General features: G+C 38.7%; 1 protein-coding gene across 8 annotated transcripts in view; it reads right to left on the reverse strand.

Annotated features, from left to right (window-relative positions):
• The window catches only part of TANC2 (tetratricopeptide repeat, ankyrin repeat and coiled-coil containing 2), a 361655-nt gene that overhangs the window by 87622 nt on the left and 247924 nt on the right, over positions 1-26109 (reverse strand). For all 8 annotated transcript variants that reach the window (XM_036836548.1, XM_036836547.1, XM_036836546.1 and 5 more), the window contains 2 exons: positions 11517-11798; positions 6626-6759 (listed from right to left, as the gene is read on the reverse strand). In XM_036836548.1, the coding sequence (XP_036692443.1) occupies positions 6626-6759; positions 11517-11798 (416 nt within the window). The remainder of the gene's footprint in view (positions 1-6625; positions 6760-11516; positions 11799-26109) is intronic.

The raw sequence follows: 26109 nt of genomic DNA on the forward strand, positions 1-26109 counted from the left end.
GAAAACCTGAGCTAGATATAAAAGGTAAAAGCCCTTTATGCTAATACATGTGATGTTTCAAGAAAGGAGTGTGGATTCCATTTAAGGGCAAGGAGGAGCCATTGACAGGTTTTATGTACCAAGAACAAAAATACGTTTTAGAAACATTACTCAGGCTTCAGTATAGAGAACAGACTACAATTTAGTCACTCATTTAACACATATTTCTGTGCAAGGCATTGTGCTAGGAGCTGGGGATAGAGTGGTGAACAATAATTTAAATACTGACCCATTCTGGTGGAGGAGACAGATAAAAAACACAAGATTGACAAAGGAATAAATAAGGTTGTTTCCCATATTCAGTATCCTGAATGTAGATGCAATCTGGGTCTCACTATAAAATTTCAGTGTTAATTTTTAGAGGAAAAAAGCCCTAGACACATTTTATAAAACATCATTTATAGGTTACTTGTTTAGTTCTGATCACATTTCTCCTAAAATGTAAATCTTTTAAAAAATACCCAACTGGAACACAAACCAAATCTTATACTTCACTGTTGTCATTTTTTGTTTTTCTCTCTCCATGTGTATATGTGTGGCTTAAGTCTCTGTATTATGCTCAACACACATGTGTGAACTGCTGAAACGATCACTTCTTTGGCTGATAGCTTTAACAGTAGCAGCAACAATCTCAGGAACCATATCACTTGACATCCTCCTGATTTAGTACAGAACTAGTCTCTTGGCAAGGATGACATTTCAGTTTTTTTTCTTTCATAGATTTCCTTCGGGGGAAAAAAACCTTTACTTTTTGTGTCTCTGTGACACTTCTTAAAATTAGCTGGTTTCTCTAATTAGCTTATTTCAGATGTATTAGCTTCTTAATCTAAGGACTAAGCTAGGGACAATTTACCTAATGTGACAAGAGCTTCTAGTTGCATAAAAACTTTTTTTAAAGACTTTTTTTTGGATGTGGACTGTTTTTAAAGTCTTTATTGAATCTGTTACAATATTGCTTCTGTTTCATATTTTGGTTTTTTGGCCGCAAGGTGTGTGGGATCTTAGCTCCTCAACCAGGGAAGCTAAGCTAAGCAAACCCGTACCCCCTGCATTGGAAGGTGAAGTCTTGACCACTGGACCACCAGGGAAGTCCTGCATAAAAACTTTCTGAAGAAGAATTTTAGGTCAGCAAAATTTCTGAAAGGTGCCCCTTCATTATGACTTCCTTACTTTAAAGCCGCATTCAATTATAGATAGATTTTCCAAAAGAACATTAAACAAAAATCCTTCCTGTCACACTACAGAGGCAGCACAGTGGTTAAAAGCATGGACTCTGGAGCCTGCCTGCCTCAGTTTAAATCTGGTTTCAAGTCACGTACTAGTTATCTCAGCAAGTTGTGTAACCTCAGAGCCTCTGTTTATCTGTAAAATGGGGAGAAGAAGAAGACTCACTTCATTGGGGTGAATACTGGCTCTGTATCCTAGCTCTGCCATTTACTAATAGTAAGACCTTGGGAAAATTAACTATCACTGAAGCACAGTTTCCTCATCTGTAAAATGGGGATGATAATGACCACCTCACAGGCTTAAGAATGAAGAAGTGAAATAACAAATATAATGTAAAAAGTACTAAGCTCAACACACATTAAGCCCTCAGTAAATGGAAGTCAGCCTCTCCTTGTCTGGAGAATTCTGCATGTATGATCACTTGGTGGCAACGGACCGAAGGCCTGGAAAATCTATGGTTGTTATAAAGTCACACACCCAGGAAAGGCCCCGAATGAGATCTTTGCACCGCTTTACTGTGATTATACTTCAGAACATGTAAGATTAACTGGAAATACATTTAAGAGATGTACATCTAGCAAAACCTGTTACTTCAAGTGGGAAGTGTTTCTTCAATAAATAAAATTGCTCTAAAGTTGTGACAAGAACTCTTCAATGTTCTCAATTATGAAGAAGCATAAGAAGCAGCAAGCATACTACGAAATACCAATGATAATTAATGATATACAAGAACCAACACTAAGAACTCTGGCTAGCAAATCAAGAAGTTTTTCAAGGATACTTTTAATTCTCATACATTAGCTTACTTTATCAAAATACTAACTGGTTTGAAAAGATAATTTCTGCTTACCAGTTTGTTACAGATGAGAAGCAAGATTGTTGGCTTCTGCTCTACGCTTCTACAGCACACACTTGCACTTGAACTGCGACCTGTGGCACAATTACTGGGATAATATTCAATTTTAATCTAAGGGGCCATTTGTTTTAGATTTTTTTTGTTCAGTGTAAACTTCACAATATCCCATCTCTAGGTGTGAACAGATGTATTTATATTTTGCTTAAGTTAGAAATAAGTGTGAAATTTTAAATATGTTCCTTAAGTGTAAATAATCACTAATTCTCACTTATAATATTTAACATTTTCCAAATATTGAACTAAACATCAATTTTAATCTAAAGGGCCATTTCTTATATAATATTTAATATAAATTTAAAAATATCCCATTTCTAGGTACAAAAGACATTTATTTATATTTTGCTTAAGGAAGGTATAACCATGGAATTGAAAATGTGATCACTTTTCAAGTAAGTATAGTCACTAATTACCTACTAAAAATAAATAACATTTTCCAAATATTGAACATAAACATCTTGGGACTTTTTCTCTTGATGAGAGAGAGGCTAAGAAGTGACAACATGGGGAGACTTTCTTTTTAGCACTCATCACCATCTGACATATTACATATTTGTTTGTTAATTGGCCTTTTCCCACCACAAAAATGTGGGCTACATAACAGCAGGGATTGTGCCTGTCTTGTTCACTGCTTTAACTTCAATCTTGTGTTATAGGCATTCCAAGCATATATTCTAAATGAATAAATAAATGACTGTGATGATGAAAGCTCTTCAGCATTTGTGTATCTCTAAGATGACAGTTATTCTGATTGTTCTAAAGAAGAGGCAGGAGTCAGCTTACATGGAATATTTGGAAAAGTAAAACAAAGATGTCTTTTTTCTTTTTTTTTGGCTCCACTGGGTCTTCATTGCTGTGCACGGGCTTTCTTTAGTTGCAGCGAGTGGGGGCTACTCTTCGTTGCGGTGTGCGGGCTTCTCCTGTTGCAGAGCATGGGCTCTAGGTGTGTGGGCTTCAGTAGTTGTGGCACGCGGGCCCTAGAGCGTGCAGGTTTCAGTAGTTGCGGTGTGTGGGCTCAGTAGTTGTGGTGCGCAGGCTCAGTAGTTGTGGCTCGCAGGCTCTAGAGCAGAGGCTCAGTAGTTGTGGCGCACGGGCTTAGTTGCTCTGCGGCATGTGGGATCTTCCTGGACCAGGGATCGAACCCGTGTCCCCTGCATTGGCAGGTGGATTCTTAACCACTGCGCCACCAGGGAAGTCCCCCAAAGATGTCTTTTAAAGTTGCACTGAGTTAGCAATGAGTATAAGGGAAATCTCAGACTGTTTTCAGAAGCCCATTTATAAATGGATGTGTACCAATAAGTGGGGACAATTGAAAACGTATTTGGGGGAAACATGCTGTTTCTGGCTGTAAGCTGGACAGGATTTCTATAAGGAAATTAGAACCTTATGACACTGAAGGTGGCTCCCTGTTCCTCATTACTAATTAACCATGACAAGAGATTTCTTTAGATACTGGAGACAGGCATTCTGCACTCTATACTTCTCCTTAAAATCCTCAAAAATAAGGAGAATAAGAAAGAGAAATGCAAACTCCATTGATTAGGAATATCTATCTCTAATCTTAGATTATAATATATAAAGATGGAAAGTGGATGTAGGATTAAATAACCTAACAGACAGAAGAAGGTGAAACAAATGCCTGCTGGGGTTAACAACAGGAATGAGCCAAATCATCTGTCAAACCTCAGAAAAGCATAGGTGTTAGAAGCACCAGGTACTATGGAAGATGGGGGTGAGGAAGGAAGTTGCAAACACAGAAACTATTTGAAGTTTATATAAAGAGCAGTTAGATTCCCAGATATCCATCCCTATCCTGCCCAGCCAGGTGACTACCTTCCCCAAAACCCACAGGAAAGAGAAATTAAAATCACTAGAGAAACTAAACCAGAGAATCTAGGCTTAGGAACACCAGACACAGAGTAGGTGAGGATCAGGTGCAGGACTGAAAACAAGGGGCTTAGGTAAAAGGCTGCAACCTAAACAATGAAGCTCCGCCACCTTCTCCTATCAGCTCCAGAATGCTGGCGACCAGGTTATACACCCTCCAGGAAATTGGTGGATTCTTTGCTAGAAAAGATGAACAGTGCAAGGAAAAAACTTATGGACACTGACTTTTGGGTTTTCCCATAAAGGCTGGTGGGTCATCTTAATGCTCTATAGTTAAGCTCTCCATACATACAAGCTTCCATCAGTTTTTCGGTGCCTAACTATTAAGGAAGAGATAAGAGAACATACTGCATCTATAAAAAACACTATGCTATAAAAAAGAGGGGAACAGGGACTTCCCTGGTGGTCCAGTGGTTAAGACTCTGTGCTTCCAATGCAGGGGGCTTGGGTTCAATCCCTGGTCAGGGAACTAAGATCCCACATGCCATGCAGTGTTGCCAAAAACTAAAATTAAAAAAAAAAAAATCTCAGCTTCCCTGGTGGCACAGTGGTTAAGAATCCACCTGCCAATGCAGGGGACACGGGTTCGATCCCTGGTCTGGGAAGATCCCACATGCCATGGAGCAACTAAGCCCGTGCACCACAACTACTGAGCCTGTGCTCCAGAGCCCGTGAGCCACAACTACTGAGTCTGCACGCCACAACTACTGAAACCCGCGCACCTAGAGCCCATGCTCCGCAACGAGAAGCCACCGCAATGAGGAGCCCATGAACCACAACGAAGAGTAGCTCCCGTTCGCTGCAACTAGAGAAAGCCCGTGCACAGCAATGAAGACCCAACGCAGCCAAGAAAAAAAAAAGTCTCAATTAAAAAAAAAAGAAGGTAACAACTGGGGGAAAAAAAGACCTATTGGAAATTAAAACTATGATAGCCAAAAAATTTTTTTGTGAAAGGATTGAAAGGTAATGTTGAGGAAATCTCTTAAAAGTGGATAAAACAAATAGGAAAACAGAAATATAGGAAACAGAAAAGTTAAGAAGAGTAACAATATAGGAAATCTAATTTTTGACTAAAAGGAGTTGTAGAAGGAGAGAACAGAGGAAGTGGTGGTGAGAAAATTTTCAATAAATACTACAAAAGCATTTCCCTGAATCAAAAAATATCTCCAGGGCTCACTAGGTACTGACAGAATATGAAAAAAAGACCCAAGAACAGTGGTGATAAAAAGAAGATTCTAAAAGCTTCTGGAGAGAAAAAAGGTATATATAAAGAATTAGGAAAAAGAATAGTACCATATTATTTAATAGTAATACTGGAAGTTCAAGATGGATGCCTTCAAAATTCTGAGGGAAAATAATTTTTAACCTAGAATTATATTATGTCAAACAAAGAGTAATGTATGAGAATGGAATAAAGATGCTTTTAGGAACATTAAGTCTCAAAAAACTTACCTCCTACGCATTCTTTCTTAGGAAGCTACCAGAGGACGTGCTCCGTCAAAATAAGGCATACAATCAAGAAAGACCATGACATGGGATCAAACACAAAAGGGAAGTAACAGGAATTTCCAGGATAACAAGTAGGTGGTAAGACTTCAGAGCATCCTAGGTCCAGATTAGCTCGATGGAGAGCTCTAGGATTTCCAGGAGGGGAAAAATGTAACTGATGTGGAAAACTGTATTGAGAGGCATTTTACAAAGCATTAAGGCTTATGGAATGACAGCTACAGTTTTCAAGAAAAATAAGCAAATTTTACAATGAGGCATTTCACAACCCAGGAAAAACAAAACTGCTCAAGAAGAAAATGTTATCCTTGGTTCCACAGTGAACCATATTTGTGTAGTATTAATACTGAAAATACTATAACATGGATTCAGACTAAACTCATGATATAACTGTACTGAGATGGTAGAGGGAGGAAGGAAAGTGAAAGAGCTAACATTTTCATCATCCATAATAAGAAGCAATAGATAATGTACAAAACTGATCAAAAAAGTTATAGCAGTATATGAAACATGGAGGTAAAGATCAGAGAAACATCTCCAAATGTTGAAAGTAGCTGCCTTTGGGGAGAGGGTGGGCTCAGGAGGGGAAAAGAATTTCTGGTTTTTATTATAAGTCTTTGAACATTATTTGATTTCCTAAACTGTGTATATATGTTACTTTGATAAAAATAGAAAATTAAAATGCAAACATATAAAGAAGTTATGGATAGTGTGGTAGAGCAGGAAGAGTTTTGAGCTAGGAATGAAAATACAAAGCTATTGATTACTTCTACTGTGATCTTGGGTAAATCATACAACTTCTTTGAGTCTCCATTTCCTTATCTATTCATTGTGGGACTTTGGTTATTTCTAAGGGCCGTTCCAACAATAAGGTTCTGATTCCATAATAACGAAGTATTTTTCTAGGAACAGCAAAGACAGAGAAACTTTTCTCCATGTTCTCATGGTCCACCTGTACATACTTTTGTTCACTTCGCCAGGGGTCTCCCTACCATTGCCCCCTTGATGTTAAAATGGAACTAGCATGCCCGCAACCTGAGAATCCTATTGTACCTGCGAGGCTAGTCTCCGCATGGCCTCCTCCTGCCGCCTCCGCATTTCTGGAGTTCCTGGGCAGCTTCCACTGGCGATGGATGAGTGGGCTGAAGGTGGCTGTGTGAGTGGCAGCTCTCTGTTGGCATCCACATCTGTATTAAAAAGATGAGATGTTTGCATCAGATAATCATAAAACTCTGAACTAAAGAAAGACTGGTTAAATCCCGTTTGTTCTTTGATCCAGCAATTCTTCTCCTAGGGGTATGTACCCAAGAGAATTAAAAACATATGTCCACGTAAAAACTTGTACACAAATGTTCAAAGAAGCAAGATTCATAATAGCCCCAAAGCGGAAACAACTCAAATGTCCATCAACTGATGAATGGATAAAAGGTGGTACAGCCTCACAATGGAACATTACTCAACAATAAAAAGAAATGAAATACCAATATATGTTACAACATGGATAACCCTTGAAATGTTACACTCACTCAAAGAAGCCAGTTACAAAAGACCATATAGTATATGATTCTATTTATTTGAAATGCCCAGAAGACGGAAATCCATAGGGACAAAAAGCAGATTAGTGGTTACCTAGGGGTAGAGATAAGGACTTAGGGGGGAAATGAAGACTGACTGCTAATGGGCATGGGATTTCTTTTAGGAGGGGAATGAAAAAGTTCTAAGATTATGGTGATTGCTGCACAACTCAGTGAATACACTAAAAAGCAGTGAATTGAACCATTTAAATGGGTGAATTATACAGTATGTGAATTGTAGCTTAATAAAGCTGTTTCTTAAAAATTCCATTCGTTCATGTTATTTAGGTAACATCTTAACTACTACTAGAAATTATAGACTCTATTTATAAATACAGACCATATTTTAAAAATGGGTACAAAATAAGTAGACTGTTATTTGAGGGTCAATAGCTACTGAAAAGGAGAAGAAATAGGGGAAAATAGTTCTCATTTAACTCTCTACCAGTAGGACTTAATTGAGACTTCTTCCATCCAACTGGCAAAGTAAATGCCCTGGCCACTGCATAGAGTTCTGAATAAACTGTAGGAGGGGAGGTGTGGGAGACGGCAGTGAAAAAGACTGAAGAAATGTGCGCAGTAAAGTTCAGTGACTGTCACTGTATCATGCCCGTTGTTCACTCCCTCTGTCCACCCCACTCCCCCTTATCTGGTTTTGTGGCGAATTACTGTCTGAGTACCTTCTGTCTTCTAGCTGTTCCCTTTTGGAGAGGCCCTCCTTTTTGTCTGGGTGTCTTTACTTTCTGCTTGGCATTCAGAGGACAGTAGAAATAAAAGTTAATAGGGAGGAGCAGTCAGTATGCACAGCAAACTGGCAACACAGACTTCTGGAAGGAGCAGAGTGGGGAGGGTAGGGGTTACTCACTGAACAGCTATTTGGGGGCATGGCAGCTGTTGGCAAATGTCAAATCCAAACAGCAACTACACTGAGACTTTCAGTGAAAGGAAAATACAGTCTTGTATTAGACCGAACTTCCCTAACTACTGTACTGAGTATACTCGTAGTTAATGTAATAATGCCTGGATTACACAACAGGTCCATTTTCACAAAATGTTTCTGTTCTTTGTACGTATGTGTTGGGGGGTGGGTGGTGACGGTGGTGGTAGAGATTGATGGGGGAGTCAGGTTTGGGAAGGGGTGTAGGTGGACAGCAGGATGACAGGCTAGTGCCTGCCTTGACAGCTTCTCTGTGCCTTCCCAGGGAAATGACAAGGAGGGGGTGGCTGGGGGCTGGGTGTCTGTGGGGGAAGGACAGAGCCAGGCAATGCAGTGCTGCAGGCTAGACTGCTCACGTCTTCCACAGCAGCGCTGCTCAGCGTGGAGGAGTCAGGGACAGAAGAAAGAATGACACAGGATGCAGAAACGGAAGTGGGGAGCTCCAATAATCTTCCACCTATTTTCATTACTACTACAACTGCATCACTGACTTAGGGTTGGGAAGGCCAGTGGGATCCCAAATACACCTATCAAAGCTGAATGTAAATTAAACTGTAAAAAATTAAGCCAACTCTCTCTCGATAGACATCATTCTTATTCACTAATGAAAAAAATTCTGCTACTGCCAGTAACATTTCCAGGGCTGGCTCATACAGTAACAGATCAATGCCGAAAAACAGCTTGTTCTTTATCAACCACTTATTCTTTTTTTTTTTTTTCTCAAAGAAATATCTTTAAATTGGTTAAGATATATTCAGTTCATATTTGTTTACAGAAATAATAGAAATATAAAATAGAAACATACAGATCATTGATTTTTTTTAAAAAGTAACATTTTTGAGTCCTAATACCTGAAAAGCTTTAACCAAAACCTCGTGAGCATAATACAAGAAAGACAAAACATTTGTCCTCAAAACTAGAAAATTTAATGAGAGCCAGTTCTAAAACAAACTGAAGATAGATTTTATTATTAATCATTTGCATAACAGAAAATGAAAATTTTACAGATGTGTGTAGCTATTGGGGTAATTTCAAGAGTTGATTTTGTTTTTCAGAGTTAATATTTAAATACCAGTAAATGACATCAACCACTTATTCTTGACCATTCTTAAGTGGTTCGGTTAAGATGGCAGAGGTGGAATGTAGTTTGGACATCAAAGCTGACAACAAAAATTATTACATCAAATTACGACAAGGCAATGCTGGTTCTGTGTAATTCTGATAAATACCTGGCCACATACTCGATCTCCTTTAACACCTTTTCAAGTTTTCTAAGTTAACTATCAGGCCAAATCTATAGTCTTGACCTGTGGACATTTATCACATGAATGGGGTATTTTTAGAGTTTCTCTGGAGGTAAAAGGCAATGGATGTTAGAGAATCACTTAATGAACTATCTTTAAAGGACCTCTGCTTTGGGGAGCACATGGGCTGTTTTCTATTAACTCCTGCTCTCCCAGGCTTAGAGGGGGCACTTCCAGGCACCTGTGCTTTCAGAGAAAGCAGCTCTTCTTGCCCTTGAGCCATGATTCTACCATCTGTTATCTGCAACAGTGACTGATATATAGAGGAGTCAGAGAGACTATTACCTAGCTGGTTTTCTTTCTGACACACTCAAATAGTTAACCTCTTGGATTACTCAGATAAGAAGTAGTCTGGTGTGATACTTAAGCACTCTAACGAAAATAGTGGAATAGGTATGGAAACTTACTTTCAACCATGCAGACATCTTAGAATCACAGAATTTTAGCATAGGAATGAATCTTAAAGATCACCTAATCCCACTGACTTATTTTACAGATGACAAAAACCGAGGTCTAAAGAATTAAAGTAAAATTCTCAAGGTTACAAAGTATAGTCAGTTTGAGCGCTGGGGCCAAACTGTGGGCTCTTGATTCCCATGACATTATGCCAACCTACCTCAGAAAAACTTCATCCAGAAACTAAGCATGATACTGCTCTTAAGACATGAATTCTTCCATACCAATTCTTACCATACCCTGGCAAACGGGACTCTTGATCCAACCAGTTTTCCTTCTAGACACTAGTTCTTCTACATGTCAGATATCCATAAGCTTACCAGAGGCAATCTGCCTACTTAATGACATGAAACAGGAATTAATTTCAACAGGAAGCCAGGATGTTTGGAGGGTGTTCAGTGAGTTCCTGTTGAGTTCCCACAGCACCGTGCTAGACTCTGTAACTAAAATACTGTGATCCCAAACAAACCATTTCTAGTGGTTGTTGTCTGGAAATCTGTGGTGAGCTAGATTATTGGTTTGGACTAGCAGGGCAATAGTTTCTTTTTGTTCTCTTATAACTAGCAGAAGCCAGGTAGACTGGTTCGATACATATAATGTGTATAGGAAGAACCCCTATACATTTCTTTTTATCTCCTTTACTCAAGTGAGTTCCATCAATAAGGAGAGGGAGCACGGCAAAATGGATGACACTGGCCTCTGAAACCAGACTGCTTAGGCTCAAATTCTAGTTTCACTATTTACTGGCTATGAAACCTGGGAGGCTTACTTAACCTCTCTGAGCCTTAAACCACTTATCTGTGAAAGGAAGATAACAGGAACTACCTCACTGAAAGAGATAAGATAAGAGGGTTGGATGAATTAATATTTGTTAAGCTCTTAGAGAGTGCCTGGTACTAAGGACCATATAAGTATTTTAAAAACAAATAAACAGGATCCTGATGTCGATCATTAAGCTGCACCCTGTCTGTGATGAAAGAAGCATAAATATATATGAGATCTCAGCATCTTTTCACAAGGAAGCAGGAGAAACCCTTCAAGGACACAAAGAAGTTCAAGCCCAAGCAGTGCAACACTGACATCGATTGCAAGGAAATGAAGGCCGCAAACAGACTGTGCCGGCGTGAACAGGAAGCCTGCACACAGGCTGAGCAAAAGCTGACAGTGATGGATGCAAACAAGCTCTTATAGGCAATTGCTGTAGTCATTATCCAAAGGACAGACCAGCCAGGCAGTCCGGAGGGAAGAGGCATACATTCATTCTGAGAGAAAGGTTTTTTCGGTCACACTCAGGTGACTGTTGGATATGTGGGTTAAATGTCAACAGAGTATTACATTCTTTCCCTCAACTCTGAGTTAATGGTCCTCACATGCCAGTCAGGTTCTGCAGATCAGAAAATGAAAGGATATAAGACTTAATACAAAGATGCCAGAAAAAATTTCAGAGCAATGAAGCATGGAGTTCTTTATTTTTAAAAAAAATTTTTTAGTGGTTTTTTTAAAAAAATATCTTTATTGGAGTATAATTGCTTTACAATGGTGTGTTAGTTTCTGCTTTATAACACAGTGAATCAGCTATACATTTACATATATCCCCATATCTCCTCCCTCTTGGGTCTCCCTCCCACCCTCCCTATCCCACCGCATGGAGTTCTTTAAAAAGGGATACATACGTTTGGGGGAGGCGTGTGGGCTGTCTGAGGCGATCTGTCTCATCCGTGTTCCATGGCAGCTGAGGGCCACCAGTCTGGAGATGATGGCGGTTTTGCCGAACCCAATGTTTCCCACGATCACTACTCCTTGGTTCACGCTGGCATTTGAACTTTGAAGTTGAGCATCTATTTCGTGGAAAACCCAATCCCGGCCAACAAACACTGACTCTGTAGTGATGCTGGGCACTTCAAAGAGCAGCGGCTTCAGGGAGATATCTGGAGGCCTATAAGGTGCAAAGCGAACTGGAAGGAACAATAAGAGAACACAGAACTTAGGCCAAACCATCAACACTGAGAGAAATAAACAAAAAAACCAGTATGGTTTAGGAGACCACTGGGAGTTAGAGTATGATGGTATTCTGAGTTATTCAGAAAATAATAAAACTCTGAATTTTGGTTCTACACAGATAAGCAATGGCACGTGAGCTAGAGCTATTTGATACTGTAGCTGGCAGAACACAAACATAGTTAAAATAGTAATAATTTACGTTATAGGCAGAAAGTCAGGGTGATATTCAAAATTATTAAGCAATGGAGATGGCCCAGGCACCAGCCATCAGGATGGATGCAAAAGTAACAAAATGCAGGGTCCTTCAGGCCTCCTTCTATGCCTGGGGATAACCTTCAAAATGTTGGATTGTGGGGAGATGTAGGGTTGGAGTTTCTGGGGGAGAGGTCGGGGTGTGGCGGAGAATCCGGATGGCTTACAGCATCAGTCCTGTAGAAAGCAATGTAAAGAGAACTTGTTTCTTTAAAAATACCAATAAAAACAGTAATTCCTTTAAGTTCACAATGGTAGTTTTTAAAAATCTAGTAAGTATATTAAGGGAAGCAAACCCCTAAAAGCTGTGATGGTTTAAAAGGTTTTCAATATGTTAAGCAGTCAAGGAAGCAGAAACCAAATTTTCATTTAACGTCTCTGCACCTGTAAAACTTGTATTCATGCCAACTGGAAAAAAAAAAAAAAAGATTTCTGGTTTACACACACATGTCTTGGGGACAAATCCCTACTGCTTTTCTCGAGATGTTTTTCTGTGCTTATGTAGTTGTGAGATGTGCTAAGGGCCAACCAAGCATGAGCTCTACTTGCTCTCTAAAAACGTATAACAGATATAACCTGGTTTCAATGATCAACCTTCTAATTACATTGATGGTAAAAACAAGTCCTGCCTGACCTCCCTTATCTGAGTTAAATGCCTTCTTAACTCTTTCTTTTTTTTTTTGGCCACGCTGTGGGGCCTGTGGGATCTTAGTTCCCTGACCAGGGATCAAACCCAGGCCCCCAGCAGTGAAAGCCCGGAATCCTAACCACTGGACCGCCAGGGAATTCCCTTCTTAACTGTTTCAAGAGTAGTTCTAGATGTATCATTTTTTTTTTCATTTTATTATTTATTTTTTAGAAGTTCATTTTTTTCTGTATCATTAACCTTAGCACAGTACCTTGACACATAGTAGATGCTAAATAATGCTTACTGAAAGAATTAATTAAAAACAAAGTATTACACTCTCATCCCATTTTATATTTTGAAGAATAAAGTCCAGGGGTGGGAAGGGAACAAGGACAGGAGAAAGGGAAATCATAAAGGGGGGAATTAGATCTATTAATACTGCTTATATTACTCTGGAACATACTTAAACCACTTATACATCATAAATTGGGATCTGGAGACGACAGCTTACTTGAGAAAACACACACAAGCACACTTCATGTAAACACTCATTTAAAACTGTCTGAAAGCCATTAGAATGATAGCTGACCATTTTCAAAAAGGTAACTATTCCAAAAGTAGCACAAAAATTAAAAATATAAAGCCAAACTCTAATAATAGAAGCAAATTGTTTCCTATGTAAGTTTTAAAATGTCCCAAATTTTCACTAAAAAAAAAAAAAAAAAAAAAGGCTGTGGACATACACCTACATGGTTACTTATAATTTCCTGATTCACATCTTTTTATCAAAACGTACTCTTTTAAAATACATATATAATTACAGAATTAAGTGAAAAATTAGACTTTAACTTGTTAAAAATCTTAATTCTAGTGTCTTAGCTAAATAGATTCTATTTTATTTTTCTTAAACATTATTTTATTGAACTATAACTCACATGCCATAAAATTCACCCTTTTAAAGCATACAATTTGGTGATTTTTAGTATATTCAGAAAGTTGCAAACATCACTATTTAATTTCTGAACATTTTCATCACTGCCCCCCAAAAAACCACATACCCATTAGCTGTCACTCTCTAGTCCCCATTTCGCCCAGCCCCTGGCAACAAGAGAATTTCTGTCTTTACAGATTTGCCTATTTGAGACAGTTCACATATATATTATCATATGATATGTGGCCTTTTGTGTCTGGCTTCTTTCACTTAGCATGTTTTTGAGGTTCATCCATGTTGTAGCATGTATCAGTACTTCATCCTTTTTATTGCTGAACAATATTCCATTATACTGATATATCACATTTTGTTTATCCCATGTATCAGCTGACAAAAATTTGGGTTGTTTCCACTTTCTGTCTATTATGAATCATGCTACTATGAACATTCATGTACAAGTTTCTTTTCTTCTTTTTCTTTTTTAAAATTAATTACTAATTTTTAAAAACATCTTTACTGGAGTATAAGTGCTTTACAATGGTGTGTTAGTTTCTGCTGTATAACAAAGTGAATCAGCTATACACATACATATATCCCCATATCCCCTCCCTCTTGCATCTCCCTCCCACCCTCCTTATCCCACCCCTTTAGGTGTTCACAAAGCACCGAGCTGATCTCCCTGTGCTATGCGGCTGCTTCCCACTAGCTATCTATTTTACATTTGGAAGTGTATATATGTCCATGCCACTCTCTCACTTCGTCCCAGCTTACCCTTCCCCCTCCCCATGTCTTCAAGTCCATTCTCTACGTCTGCGTCTTTATTCCTGTCCTGCCCCTAGGTTCTTCAGAACCATTTTTTTTTTTTAGATTCCATATATATGTGTTAGCATATGGTATTTGTTTTTCTCTTTTTGACTTACTTCACTCTGTATGACAGACTCTAGGTCCTTCCACCTCACTACAAATAACTCAATTTCATTTCTTTTTATGGCTGAGTAATATTCCATTGTATATATGTGCCACACCTTCTTTATCCATTCATCTGTCGATGGACACTTAGGTTGCTTCCATGTCCTGGCTATTGTAAATAGTGCTGCAATGAGCATCGTGGTACATGACTCTTTTTGAATTATGGTTTTCTCAGGGTATATGCCCAATAGTGGGATTGCTGGGTTGTATGGTAGTTCTATTTTTAGTTTTATAAGGAAGCTCCATACTGCTCTCCATAGTAGCTGTTATCAATTTACATTCCCACCAACAGTGCAAGAGGGTTTCCTTTTCTCCACACCCTCTCCAGCATTTATTGTTTGTAGATTTTTTGATGATGGCTATTCTGACAACTGTGAGGTGATACCTCATTGTAGTTTTGATTTGCATTTCTCTAATGTTTAGCGATACTGAGCAACCTTTCATGTGTTTGTTGGCAATTTGTATATCTTCTTTGGAGAGATGTCTAATTAGGTCTTCTGCCCATTTTTGGATTGGGTTCTTTGTTTTTTGGATATTGAGCTGCATGAGCTGCTTGTATATTTTGGAGATTAATCCTTTGTCAGCTGCTTCATTTGCAAACACTTTCTCCCATTCTGAGGGTTGTCTTTTGGTTTTGTTTATGGTTTCCTTTGCTGTGCAAAAGCTTTTAAGTTTCATTAGGTCCCATTTGTTTATTTTTGTTTTTATTTCCATTTCTCTAGCAGGTGGGTCAAAAAGGATCTTGCTGTGATTTATGTCATAGAGTGTTCTGCCTATGTTTTCCACTAAGAGTTTGATAGTGTCTGACTTTACATTTAGGTCTTTAGTCCATTCTGAGTTTATTGTTGTATACAGTGTTAGGGAGTGTTCTAATTTCATTCTTTTACATGGAGCTGTCCAGTTTTCCGAGCATCACTTATTGAAGAGGCTGTCTTTTCTCCATTGTATATTCTTGCCTCCTTTATCAAAGATAAGGTGACCATATGTGTGTGGGTTTATCTCTGGGCTTTCTATCCTGTTCCATTGATCTGTATTTCTGTTTTTGTGCCAGTACCATACTGTCTTGCTGACTGTAGCTTTGTAGTATAGTCTGAAGTCAGGGAGCCTGATTCCTCCAGATCCATTTTTCTTTCTCAAGATTGCTTTGGCTATTTGGGGTCTTTTGTGTTTCCATACAAATTGTGAATTTTTTTGTTGTAGTTCTGTGAAAAATGTCATTGGTAGTTTGATTGGGATTGTACTGAATCTGTAGATTGCTTTGGGTAGTACAGTCATTTTCACAGCGTTGATTCTTCCAGTCCAAGAACGTGGTATATCTCTCCATCTGTTTGTATCGTCTTTAATTTCTTTCATCAGTGTCCTATAGTTTTCTGCATACAGGTCTTTTGTCTCCTTAGGTAGGATTATTCCTAGGTATTTTATTATTGTTGTTGCAATAGTAAATGGGAGTGTTTCCTTAATATCTCTTTCAGATTTTTCATCATTAGTGTATAGGAATGCAAGAGATTTCTGTGCATTCATTTTGTATCCTGGTACTCTACCAAATTCATTGATTAGCTCTAGTAGTTTTCTGGTAGCATCTTTAGGATTCCCTATGTATAGTATCATGTTATCTGCAAACAGTGACAATTTTACTTCTTCTTTTCCTATTTGGATTCCTTTTATTTCTTTTTCTTCTCTGATTGCTCTGGCTAAAACTTCCAAAACTATCATGAATAGTAGTGGTGAGAGTGGGCAACCTTGTCTTGTTCCTGATCTTAGTGGAAATGGTTTCAGTTTTTCACCATTGAGGACGGCGTTGGCTGTGGGTCTGTCATATATGACCTTTATTATGTTGAGGTAAGTTCCCTCTAGGCCTACTTTCTGGAGGGTTTTTATCATAAATGGGTGTTGAATTTTGTCGAACGCTTTTTCCGCATCTATTCAGATGATCATATGGTTTTCATCCTTCAATTTGTTAATATGGTGTATCACATTGATTGATTTGCGTATATTGAAGAATCCTTGCATTCCTGGGATAAACCCCATTTGATCATGGTGTATGATCCTTTTAATGTGCTGTTGGATTCTGTTTGCTAGTATTTTGTTGAGGATTTTTGCATCTATGTTCATCAGTGATACTGCAGTGTAGTTTTTTTTGTGACATCTTTGTCTGGTTTTGGTCTCATGGTGATGGTGGCCTCGTAAAATGAGTTTGGGAGTGTTCCTCCCTCTGCCATATTTTGGAAGAGTTTGAGAAGGATAGGTGTTAGCTCTTCTCTAAATGTTTGACAGAATTCCCCTGTGAAGCCATCTGGTCCTGGGCTTTGGTTTGTTGGAAGATTTTTTTTTTTAAATAAATTTATTTATTTATTTATATTTATTTTTGGCTGTGTTGGGTCTTCGTCTCCGTGCGAGGGCTTTCTCCATTTGCGGAGAGCGGGGGCCACTCCTCATCGTGGTGCATGGGCCCCCCACCTTCGCGGCCTCTCTTGTTGTGGAGCACAGGCTCCAGACGCGCAGGCTCAGTAGTTGTGGCTCACGGGCCCAGTCGCTCCGCGGCATGTGGGATCCTCCCAGACCAGGGCTCAAACCCGTGTCCCCTGCATTGGCAGGCAGACTCTCAACCACTGCGCCACCAGGGAAGCCCTGTTGGAAGATTTTTAATCACAGTTTCAATTTCACTGCTTGTGATTGGTCTGTTTATATTTTCTATTTCTTCCTGGTTCAGTCTCAGAAGGTTGTGCTTTTCTAAGAATTTGTCCATGTCTTCCAGGTTGTCCATTTTATTGGCATATAGTTTCTTGTAGTAATTTCTCATGATCCTTTGTATTTCTGCAGTTTCAGTTACTTCTCCTTTTTCAGTTCTAATTCTATTGATCTGAGTCTTTTCCCTTTTTTTCTTGATGAGTCTGGCTAATGGTTTATCAATTTTGTTTATCTTCTCAAAGAACCAGCTTTTAGTTTATTGATCTTGGCTATCATTTCCTTCATTTCTTTTTCATTTATTTCTGATTCGATCTTTATGATTTCTTTCCTCCTGCTAACTTCGGGGTTTTTTTTGTTCTTCGTTCTCTAATTGCTTTAGGTGTAAGGTTAGGTTGTTTATTTGAGATATTTCTTGAGGTAGGATTGTATTGCTATAAACTTCCTTCCTAGAACTGCTTTTGCTGCATCCCACAGGTTTTGGATCGTCGTGTTTTTGTTGTCATGTTTTTCCTAGGTATTTTTTGATTTCCTCTTTGATTTCTTCAGTGATCTCTTGGTTATTTAGTAGTGTATTGTTTAGCCTCCATGTGTTTGTATTTTTTACAGTTTTTTTCCTGTAATTGATATCCAGTCTTATAGTGTTGTGGTCAGAAAAGATACTTGATACAATTTCAATTTTCTTAAATTTACCAAGGCTTGATTTGGGACCCAAGATATGATCTATCCTGGAGAATGGTCCATGAGCACTTGAGAGGAAAGTGTATTCTGTTTTTTTGGATGGAATGTCCTCTCAATATCAATTAAGTCCATCTTGTTGAATGTGTCATTTAAAGGTTGTGTTTCCTTATTTATTTTCATTTTGGATGATCTGTCCAGTGGTGAAAGTGGGGTGTTAAAGTCCCCTACTATTACTGTGTTACTGTCAATTTCCCCTTTTATGGCTTTTAGCATTTGGCTTGGGTACTGAGGTGCTCCTATGTTGGGTGCATAAATATTTACAATTGTTATATGTTCTTCTTGGATTGATCCCTTGATCATAATGTAGTGTCCTTCTTTGTCTCTTGTAATAGTCTTTATTTTAAAGCCTATTTTGTCTGATATGAGAATTGCCACTCAAGCTTTCTTTTGATTTCCATTTGTATGGAATATCTTTTTCCATCCCCTCACTTTCAGTCTGTATGTGTCCCTAGGTCTGAATTGGGTCTCCTGTAGACAACATATATATGGGTCTTGCTTTTGTATCCATTCAGCCAGTCTATGTCTTTTGGTTGAAGCATTTAATCCATTTACATTTAAAGTAATTATTGATATGTTTGTTCCTATTACCATTTTTTAAATTGTTTTTGGTTTGTTATTGTAGGTCTTTTCCTCCTCTTGTGTTTCCTGCCTAGAGAAGTTCCTTTAGCATTTGTTGTAAAGCTGGTTTGGTGGTGCAGAATTCTCTTAGCTTTTGCTTGTCTGTAAAGGTTTTAATTTCTCCATCGAATCTGAATGAGATCCTTGTTTGGTAGAGTAATCTTGGTTGTAGGTTTTTCCCTTTCATCACTTTAAATATGTCCTGCCACTCCCTTCTGGCTTGCAGAGTTTCTGCTGAAAAATCAGCTGTTAACCTTACGGGGATTCCCTTGTATGTTATTTGTTGCTTTTTCCTTGCTGCTTTTAATATTTTTTCTTTGTATTTAATTTTTGATAGTTTGATTAGTATGTGTCTTGGCATGTTTCTCCTTGGATTTATCCTGTATGGGACTCTCTGCACTTCTGGACTTGATTGTCTACTTCCTTTCCCATATTAGGGAAGTTTTCAACTATAATCTCTTCAAATATTTTCTCATTCCCTCTGGGACCCTACAATTTGAATGTTGGTGCATTTAATGTTGCCCCAGAGGTCTCTGAGACTGTCCTCAATTCTTTTCATTCTTTTTTCTTTATTTTGCTCTGTAGTAGTTATTTCCACTATTTTATCTTCCAGGTCACTTATCTGTTCTTTTGCCTCAGTTATTCTGCTATTGATTCCTTCTAGAGAATTTTTAATTTCATTTATTGTGTTGTTCATCATTGTTTGTTTGCTCTTTAGTTCTTCTAGGTCCTTGTTAAATGTTTCTTGTATTTTCTCCATTCTATTTCCAAGAATTTGGATCATCTTTACTATAATTAATCTGAATTCTTTTTCAGGTAGACTGCCTATTTCCTTTGTTTGATCTGGTGGGTTTTTACCTTTCTCCTTCATCTGCTGCGTATTTCTCTGCCTTCTCATTTTGCTTAACTTAGTGTGTTTGGGGTCTCCTTTTCACAGGCTGCAGGTTCGTAGTTCCCGTTGTTTTTGGGGTCTGCCCCCAGTGGGTAAGGTTGGTTCAGTGGGTTGTGTAGGCTTCCTGTTTGAGGGGACTAGTGCCTGTGTTCTGGTGGATGAGGCTGGATCTTGTCTTTCTGGTAGGCAGGACCACGTCTGGTGGTGTGTTTTGGGGTATCTGTGAACTTATGATTTTAGGCAGCCTCTCTGCTAATAGGTGGGGTTGTGTTCCTGTCTTGCTAGTTGTTTGGTATAGGGTGTCCAGTACTGTAGCTTGCTGGTCGTTGTGTGGAGCTGGGTCTTAGCGTTGAGATCGAGATCTCTGGGAGAGCTCTCGCCGATTGATATTACGAGGGGCCAGGAGGCTTCTGGTGGACCAATGTCCTGAACTCGGCTTTCCAACCTCAGAGGCTCAGGACCAACACCTGGCTGGAGTACCAAGACCCGCTCAGCCACACGGCTTTTGGGAAGTCTGAGGTCTTCTGCCAGTGTTCAGCAGGTGTTCTGTAAGAGTTGTTCCACATGTAGATGTATTTTTGATGTATCTGTGGGGAGGAAGGTGATCTCCATGTCTTACTCTTCTGCCATCTTGAAGGTCCTCCTATGTACAAATGTTTTCAGTTCTCTTGGGTATATGTCTAGGAGTGGTATTGCTGGGTCATATGGAAACTCTATGTTTCAGCTTTTTGAGAAACCGCCAAACTGTTCTATTTTACTTTTGCTATTTTTTTTTTACATGGAAGTAATACATACTACAGAAAATTTAGGAATAGCAGATAAACAAAATAATAATTTTACTCCCACTGGCTAGAGAGAAACACAATTCACTTAAAAAAATTAATTTATTTAATTAAAATAAATTATTTTAATTAATTAATTTTATTTTATTTATTTTATTTTTGGCTGCGGTGGGTCTTCGTTGCTGCATGCGGCCTTTCTCTGGTTGTGGCGAGCGGGGGCTACTCTTCGTTGTGGTGCACAGGCTTCTCATTGTGGTGGCTTCTCTTGTTAGGAGCACGAGCTCTATGCATGCTTGTCTTTCTGGTGGGCTTCAGTAATCGTGGCACATGGGCTCAGCAGTTGTGGCACGTGGGCTCAGTAGTTGTGGCTCGTGGGCTCTAGAGCGCAGGCTCAGTAGTTGTGAAGCACAGGCTTAGTTGCTCCGCGGCATGTAGGATCTTCCCGGACCAGGGCTCAAACCCGTGTCTCCTGAATTGGCAGGAGGATTCTTAACTACTGCGCCACCATGGAAGCCCCGCACAATTCATTTTTTTTTCCCGAGTTTTGTCTGTATTATATATACTTATTTTTAAGACAAAAATCATACATACTATAGATACTGTTTCATAATCTGCTTTTCTTGCTTTGCTTAGCAATTCTAGAGTTCTGAAAAACTCTAGAGTTCTGTCAGACTTGCTTCAGTGGAGGGACTGCTTCTTGGAGCTCCTTACTCCATTTTCCATAATGTCACTTGATAGTAGGGGGCTGCTAACCATGCAGGGGGGTTCCCGGGTATCTGAGTGCCCTTCGTGGGCAGACACTCAGACAAACATGCTGAGCTCTGGTTGAGCAGTCACAGGACTCACAGCGAGGAAGGAGAAAATAGATCAGTTGGTTTGAGGTAAGTGTAATTAGGCCCAGAGAGATCTAAGGTCACACAGCTGGTTGCAGAACTAGAATCAAAACCTAATTTTGACTCCAAAATTCAGGTTTTTTTCTATTATTTTATGTTGCTGCTCTATAGGATGTCACTATTAAGTCTGAAATCTGGTCATGAGTTATACCACTGATGACCAGAATTGAGTAGACTTAGCTGACTGGCTAGGCTAGCTTCTTTCTCCTTCACCTCTCCTGTGTTTCCCTTTAGGAACTGCATGCTTGACCTTTCCACAGAGGGAAGAGCTTCTGAGACACTCAGTTGCTTTCTAAACTAACAGACCTATCTCTTCAGGTCCAAGATTACTTAACATTTTCCATCAAAAGGGGGTTTCATGAATATGACCGGTGCCAATTTATAATATGGGATAAGGAAAGATTCAACTTAAATGCTGAAGTTTTTGAGAAAAACTTTATTAAGATAACTTGTTCTCATGTTGATGTAATCTCTCATCATATTTTATTCTACTGAGAAAGCTTTGACATTTTAAAAAGTTATTTTAAAATTTTTCTAAAAATGTAATCAATTTACAAAAGCCTCAAGGGAAGAACAGACAAAATTAGCCCAGCACCATATGGTAAAACAACTGTAGACGCCAAGAACAGCCTAGAAACAATTTCTGTACCTCAGAATCTAAGGCTTTTGTCAGATCAATATGATAAAAGAAAGCCATACTTCCTATGTACCAACAATAAATTTAGGGCATACGAACAAGAAGGCACTTTGGCCTGCACTGTGAAACATGGAGGTAATGAATACCCCCTGTAGAGTTCATATTCCTAAATAAATGTTTCTTTGTTTAGGATATCCACTGGCTTCCAAGAGATTTTCTAAGGCAGAAACCACCGAAATAATCCAGTGAGAAATGACCACTGCAACTATAGCTGAGCCAAGGGAAAAAGATGAGCTAATCCATACATTTAGTAACAGATGTGGTCTCCTTACCCCTGGCACCCAAGAAGTGGCAGTCCCAGGGTGGCAAGAGAGCAGGAACACCATCCCATCCTTCTCAAAATATTCCAAAGTATACTGACATCTGGAATTTACTTTGAAATTTGTAAAAAATGATGCGTGGTTAAAGAGATGGGCAGATAGATATGTGATAAAAATAATAAAATATTAATGATATAATCAAGGCAAGTAAACGAGGGTTTACTGTAAAATTGTCCTTTTTTGGGGTATATCCGAAAATTTTCCTAATAAAATGTTGAAGGAAAATACACAAAGAGGAAAAACATTCCAACAGGGTATACAAATAAGACAAGCTTTGGAAGGCAGTTTTTTAAAGAAATTTAATAACCACTCAAGACTCAGATCCGTGTGTGCATCTCTTCAATGCAAATTAGGCTTGTGACAGACAAATGAATGCTCTCTAGGAAACAGTCTCTGTGAGACCATCAATACAAATAATTATATATCTGGGCTTACAGAGAAAACTGACCTTTCTTTAACTATGGCAAAGAGCAAACATTTAAAAAACAAACAAAAGTGCATTAAGGCTAACAGACCAGCTCATCCAAATGCAAATATAAACAGCTGCAGCAAGAGGAAAAGGGGAAGGGGAAGTGGGGGCAAAAGAGCTCTAACTGGATTTAGACTAAAGCATATTTACTCATGAATCATCTTAAAAGAAGTCAGTCACAGGACTGGCCGAAGAAAGGGTGTGTGTAATACAGACAAAGGTCTGGTGCAAACAGGAGCAGAGTTGTATTTCCTCACATTCTTCCATTATGGCTGGACAGTCTAGCCTGGAAGCACCTCTGTTCCTCAGAACAAAAGATAATTTCAGGCTTATTCTTAGGGTTCAGGCCATGCATGCTATTCCCGACACAGAGCAGAGGAAAAAAACATGTACTTCAGACAAAACCTGATATCACTTTAGTGCCAAACATAAGTCAAAAAACATGCTTATTTTTTTCTCAAGTATATTTATTAACCCAAGGCAGGGCTCATTTGTCTACTGAGTTTCTAGAAGACTCATTCTTCCATTTACAAGAGTCAAATCTCTTTAGGATCTGTTCCTTATTTACGGCACTCAGGAATAGGACTACAGTCGGCAGGTACTCCTACCCCAGGAAATGAGTTTTGGAAGAATGTAAAGCAATTTGAAGCAGGTCCTAAAAAACAATCTAAAGATAATAGCTTGAGAAATGTTCATTCCAGATAACTTCTGTTTAAAAAAAAAAAAGATTAAATAAAGCAGAGTCACTTTTTGGGTGAGCAGGGAAACAGAGCAGGGTGGGTAAAACTGTGGACTCAGAGCCAGGATGCTTCAGCTTGTATCCAGTCTCTGTTACTTACGAGCTGTGCGACCTTAGGATAGTTACTTATGTTCTTGGTATCTCAGTTTTCCTTATCTTTAAAACAGGGATAACCATGACACGTGAGGATTAAAATGAGTTAATACATGTAGTGTGCCTAGGACAGAGTCTGCTGGTTAACTCTGGTAGCTGCTACTACTATCCACACGATCAAGCCAAAAAAGAAGCCAGTGTAACCTAATCACCTCCCTCCCACACACATTTATTTAAAACAAACATAATGAAAAGGATATTGAGAACATACTGGCTCTCTTGGAGCCCTCATCCCTTTGAGTTTCTGACTTATGTCCCTTCTCCCTTTCACCCCCAACCCCTGCAACATTTTGAAAGGGCCATGCTTGCTATCTTCACTTCCACAGCAGTAACTCATCCTAGCCTGGCTTCCTCCCATGTTACTCTGTTGAAATTGTTTTAGGTAATGACACTAAAGACTTTCTAACTTTTAAGTCCAATGAATTATTTTCAGTCTTTATACTTAACCATGCTTTAGTATTTAACACTTCTAATCAATCCCCACTTTTTGAAATACATTCCCTTCTTGGGCTTTACATAATAACACTTTCTTCTAGTTCTTTTTTTGGTCCTCTCTTCCTGATATATCTTTAATGATTCCTCCTCTTCTGCCCATCCCTAAAATATTGCCAATCTTAGGTTCTATATTTTATTATTTTTTTCTTCTTCATGATCTCCCTGGGTAATCTCAAAGGAACAGACTAATGGCTTTTATAACCATCTAAGTGGTGATGGTTTACATTTCTGTTCCAGATCCCATTCCTAAACTCCTGTATAGCTTTTCCAGCAATTTACAAGAGCTATCTATGTGGATTTCCAATAGATATCTAAACTTAAAATGTTTAGAACTAAAGTTATTTTCTCACTCACCTTAACCTATTCTTTATTTTCCATTCATTATCTCAGTTAATGAAATATCATCATCTGCCTGGTCTCCCAAGATAGAAACTTGGGACTCACCAGGATTTCTTCTTTCTTGACCTTTACATCTAATTTGTCACAGGTCCTATCAATTATTCTTGAGGAATATCTCCCAGATATAATTCCTGTTTTCTTTTCCCATTCCACTGTCACTTATAATGATATAACCTTGGAGGTGTTGCCAGATTACTCTAAGCCTCAGTTCTGTTATCTGTAAAATGAGGATAATAAGAACATCTATCTCATAAGGCTAAACAAGAAAATGTACATTAAGTTCTTAGTTCAGAACCTAGTTAATCCTCAATGAATGACAGTCATATAGTTCAGATTCTCAACATCTCTTGCTTTTTACCATGTACTTAAACAAGCTTTTAATGAATAACTTTGCATTCCACACATCCCTCCTGTATACAGTCATCAATGATATGTATATGATATAATCATGTCAGCCCCTACACTTCTACCCTCATATCTCATCAACTTACCCTACCACAATCACCCAACCTAGTAAGTCCTTATTAACTAGGACAGTTCTTGTCACAGAGTATGTACATTTAATAACGTTTAATAAATGAATTAGTGAATGAAAACAGTGAATATGAATTTTCCATTCTTAACTGCAGGGAAATGTTTATAGACTTGGCTTTGGTAGGACAGCAGGGCTACAGGAAGACAGTTATAGGATGCAAACCAAGGTCTTTGAAAATCACTTGAACCATACTATGATAATAAAAAGAAATGAATCATTTGTTTGACACCTTTCAGGGATAAATTCCTATTTAAAGGCTACCGTCATAAACAAGAGGACCATTAAGTAACAAGACATTCAGGGAAGAAAAACTGTTATTTTCGAAGCTCTGTACACATCACAGGCAAGGCCTGGAGGCTGGCCAAGACACAAACAATCATATTCCTACAGGAAGCTGGGGGAAGGGAGAAAATGTGCCTTAGAGCTAGTGTCCAGAGAGGACAGGATATATTTTTTTAAAGGCTAGTTCCTTTCTTTTAGAAAAGTTACTGAGAAGGCTGAAGTCACACACATCCACTTAGTAACTAAAGTCTTGCTAATGTGACGTGGGATTTATTCTGTGCAAATAATAACCATATTTTTCTTCATTATTATAGGTAAATATGTATTTTAGCTTACAGAAAACCCAATTCTAACTCTCAAGCCAGTCATTTTCTAAGGAGAGATGGGTTGATGCTCTGGTTCATTTCATCTATAATTTTCTTTTTAAAAATCTGACATGAATTTCCACTTCTGGCGAAGGAGAAACAAGGACTAGATTTGCCCTCCCACCTAAAACACCTCCAAAACAAACATATAAAGCTCTAGACAAGGTATATGAAATGATGGTTTTCAAGACACTAGACACAGGCAATGAAAAATAGTAATCCCTGAGAGATGAAAAACAAATGAGGTTAAACCCTATGCCCACTCACAACATTGAGAAAATTTTCAAACCACCATGTAGGGAGGGAGAGCCCAGTCAGATTCTGGCAGACTCCCTTAGTTGAGGAGACCAAGCTGAGAATCCAGGGAGACCAAGGCAGCCACTGTTCAAAGAACAGAGTACTAGAAAGGAGAGAGCTGTA

Source organism: Balaenoptera musculus, chromosome 20, assembly GCF_009873245.2.
Source record: "Balaenoptera musculus isolate JJ_BM4_2016_0621 chromosome 20, mBalMus1.pri.v3, whole genome shotgun sequence".
Classification (NCBI taxonomy): Eukaryota; Metazoa; Chordata; class Mammalia; order Artiodactyla; family Balaenopteridae; genus Balaenoptera; species Balaenoptera musculus.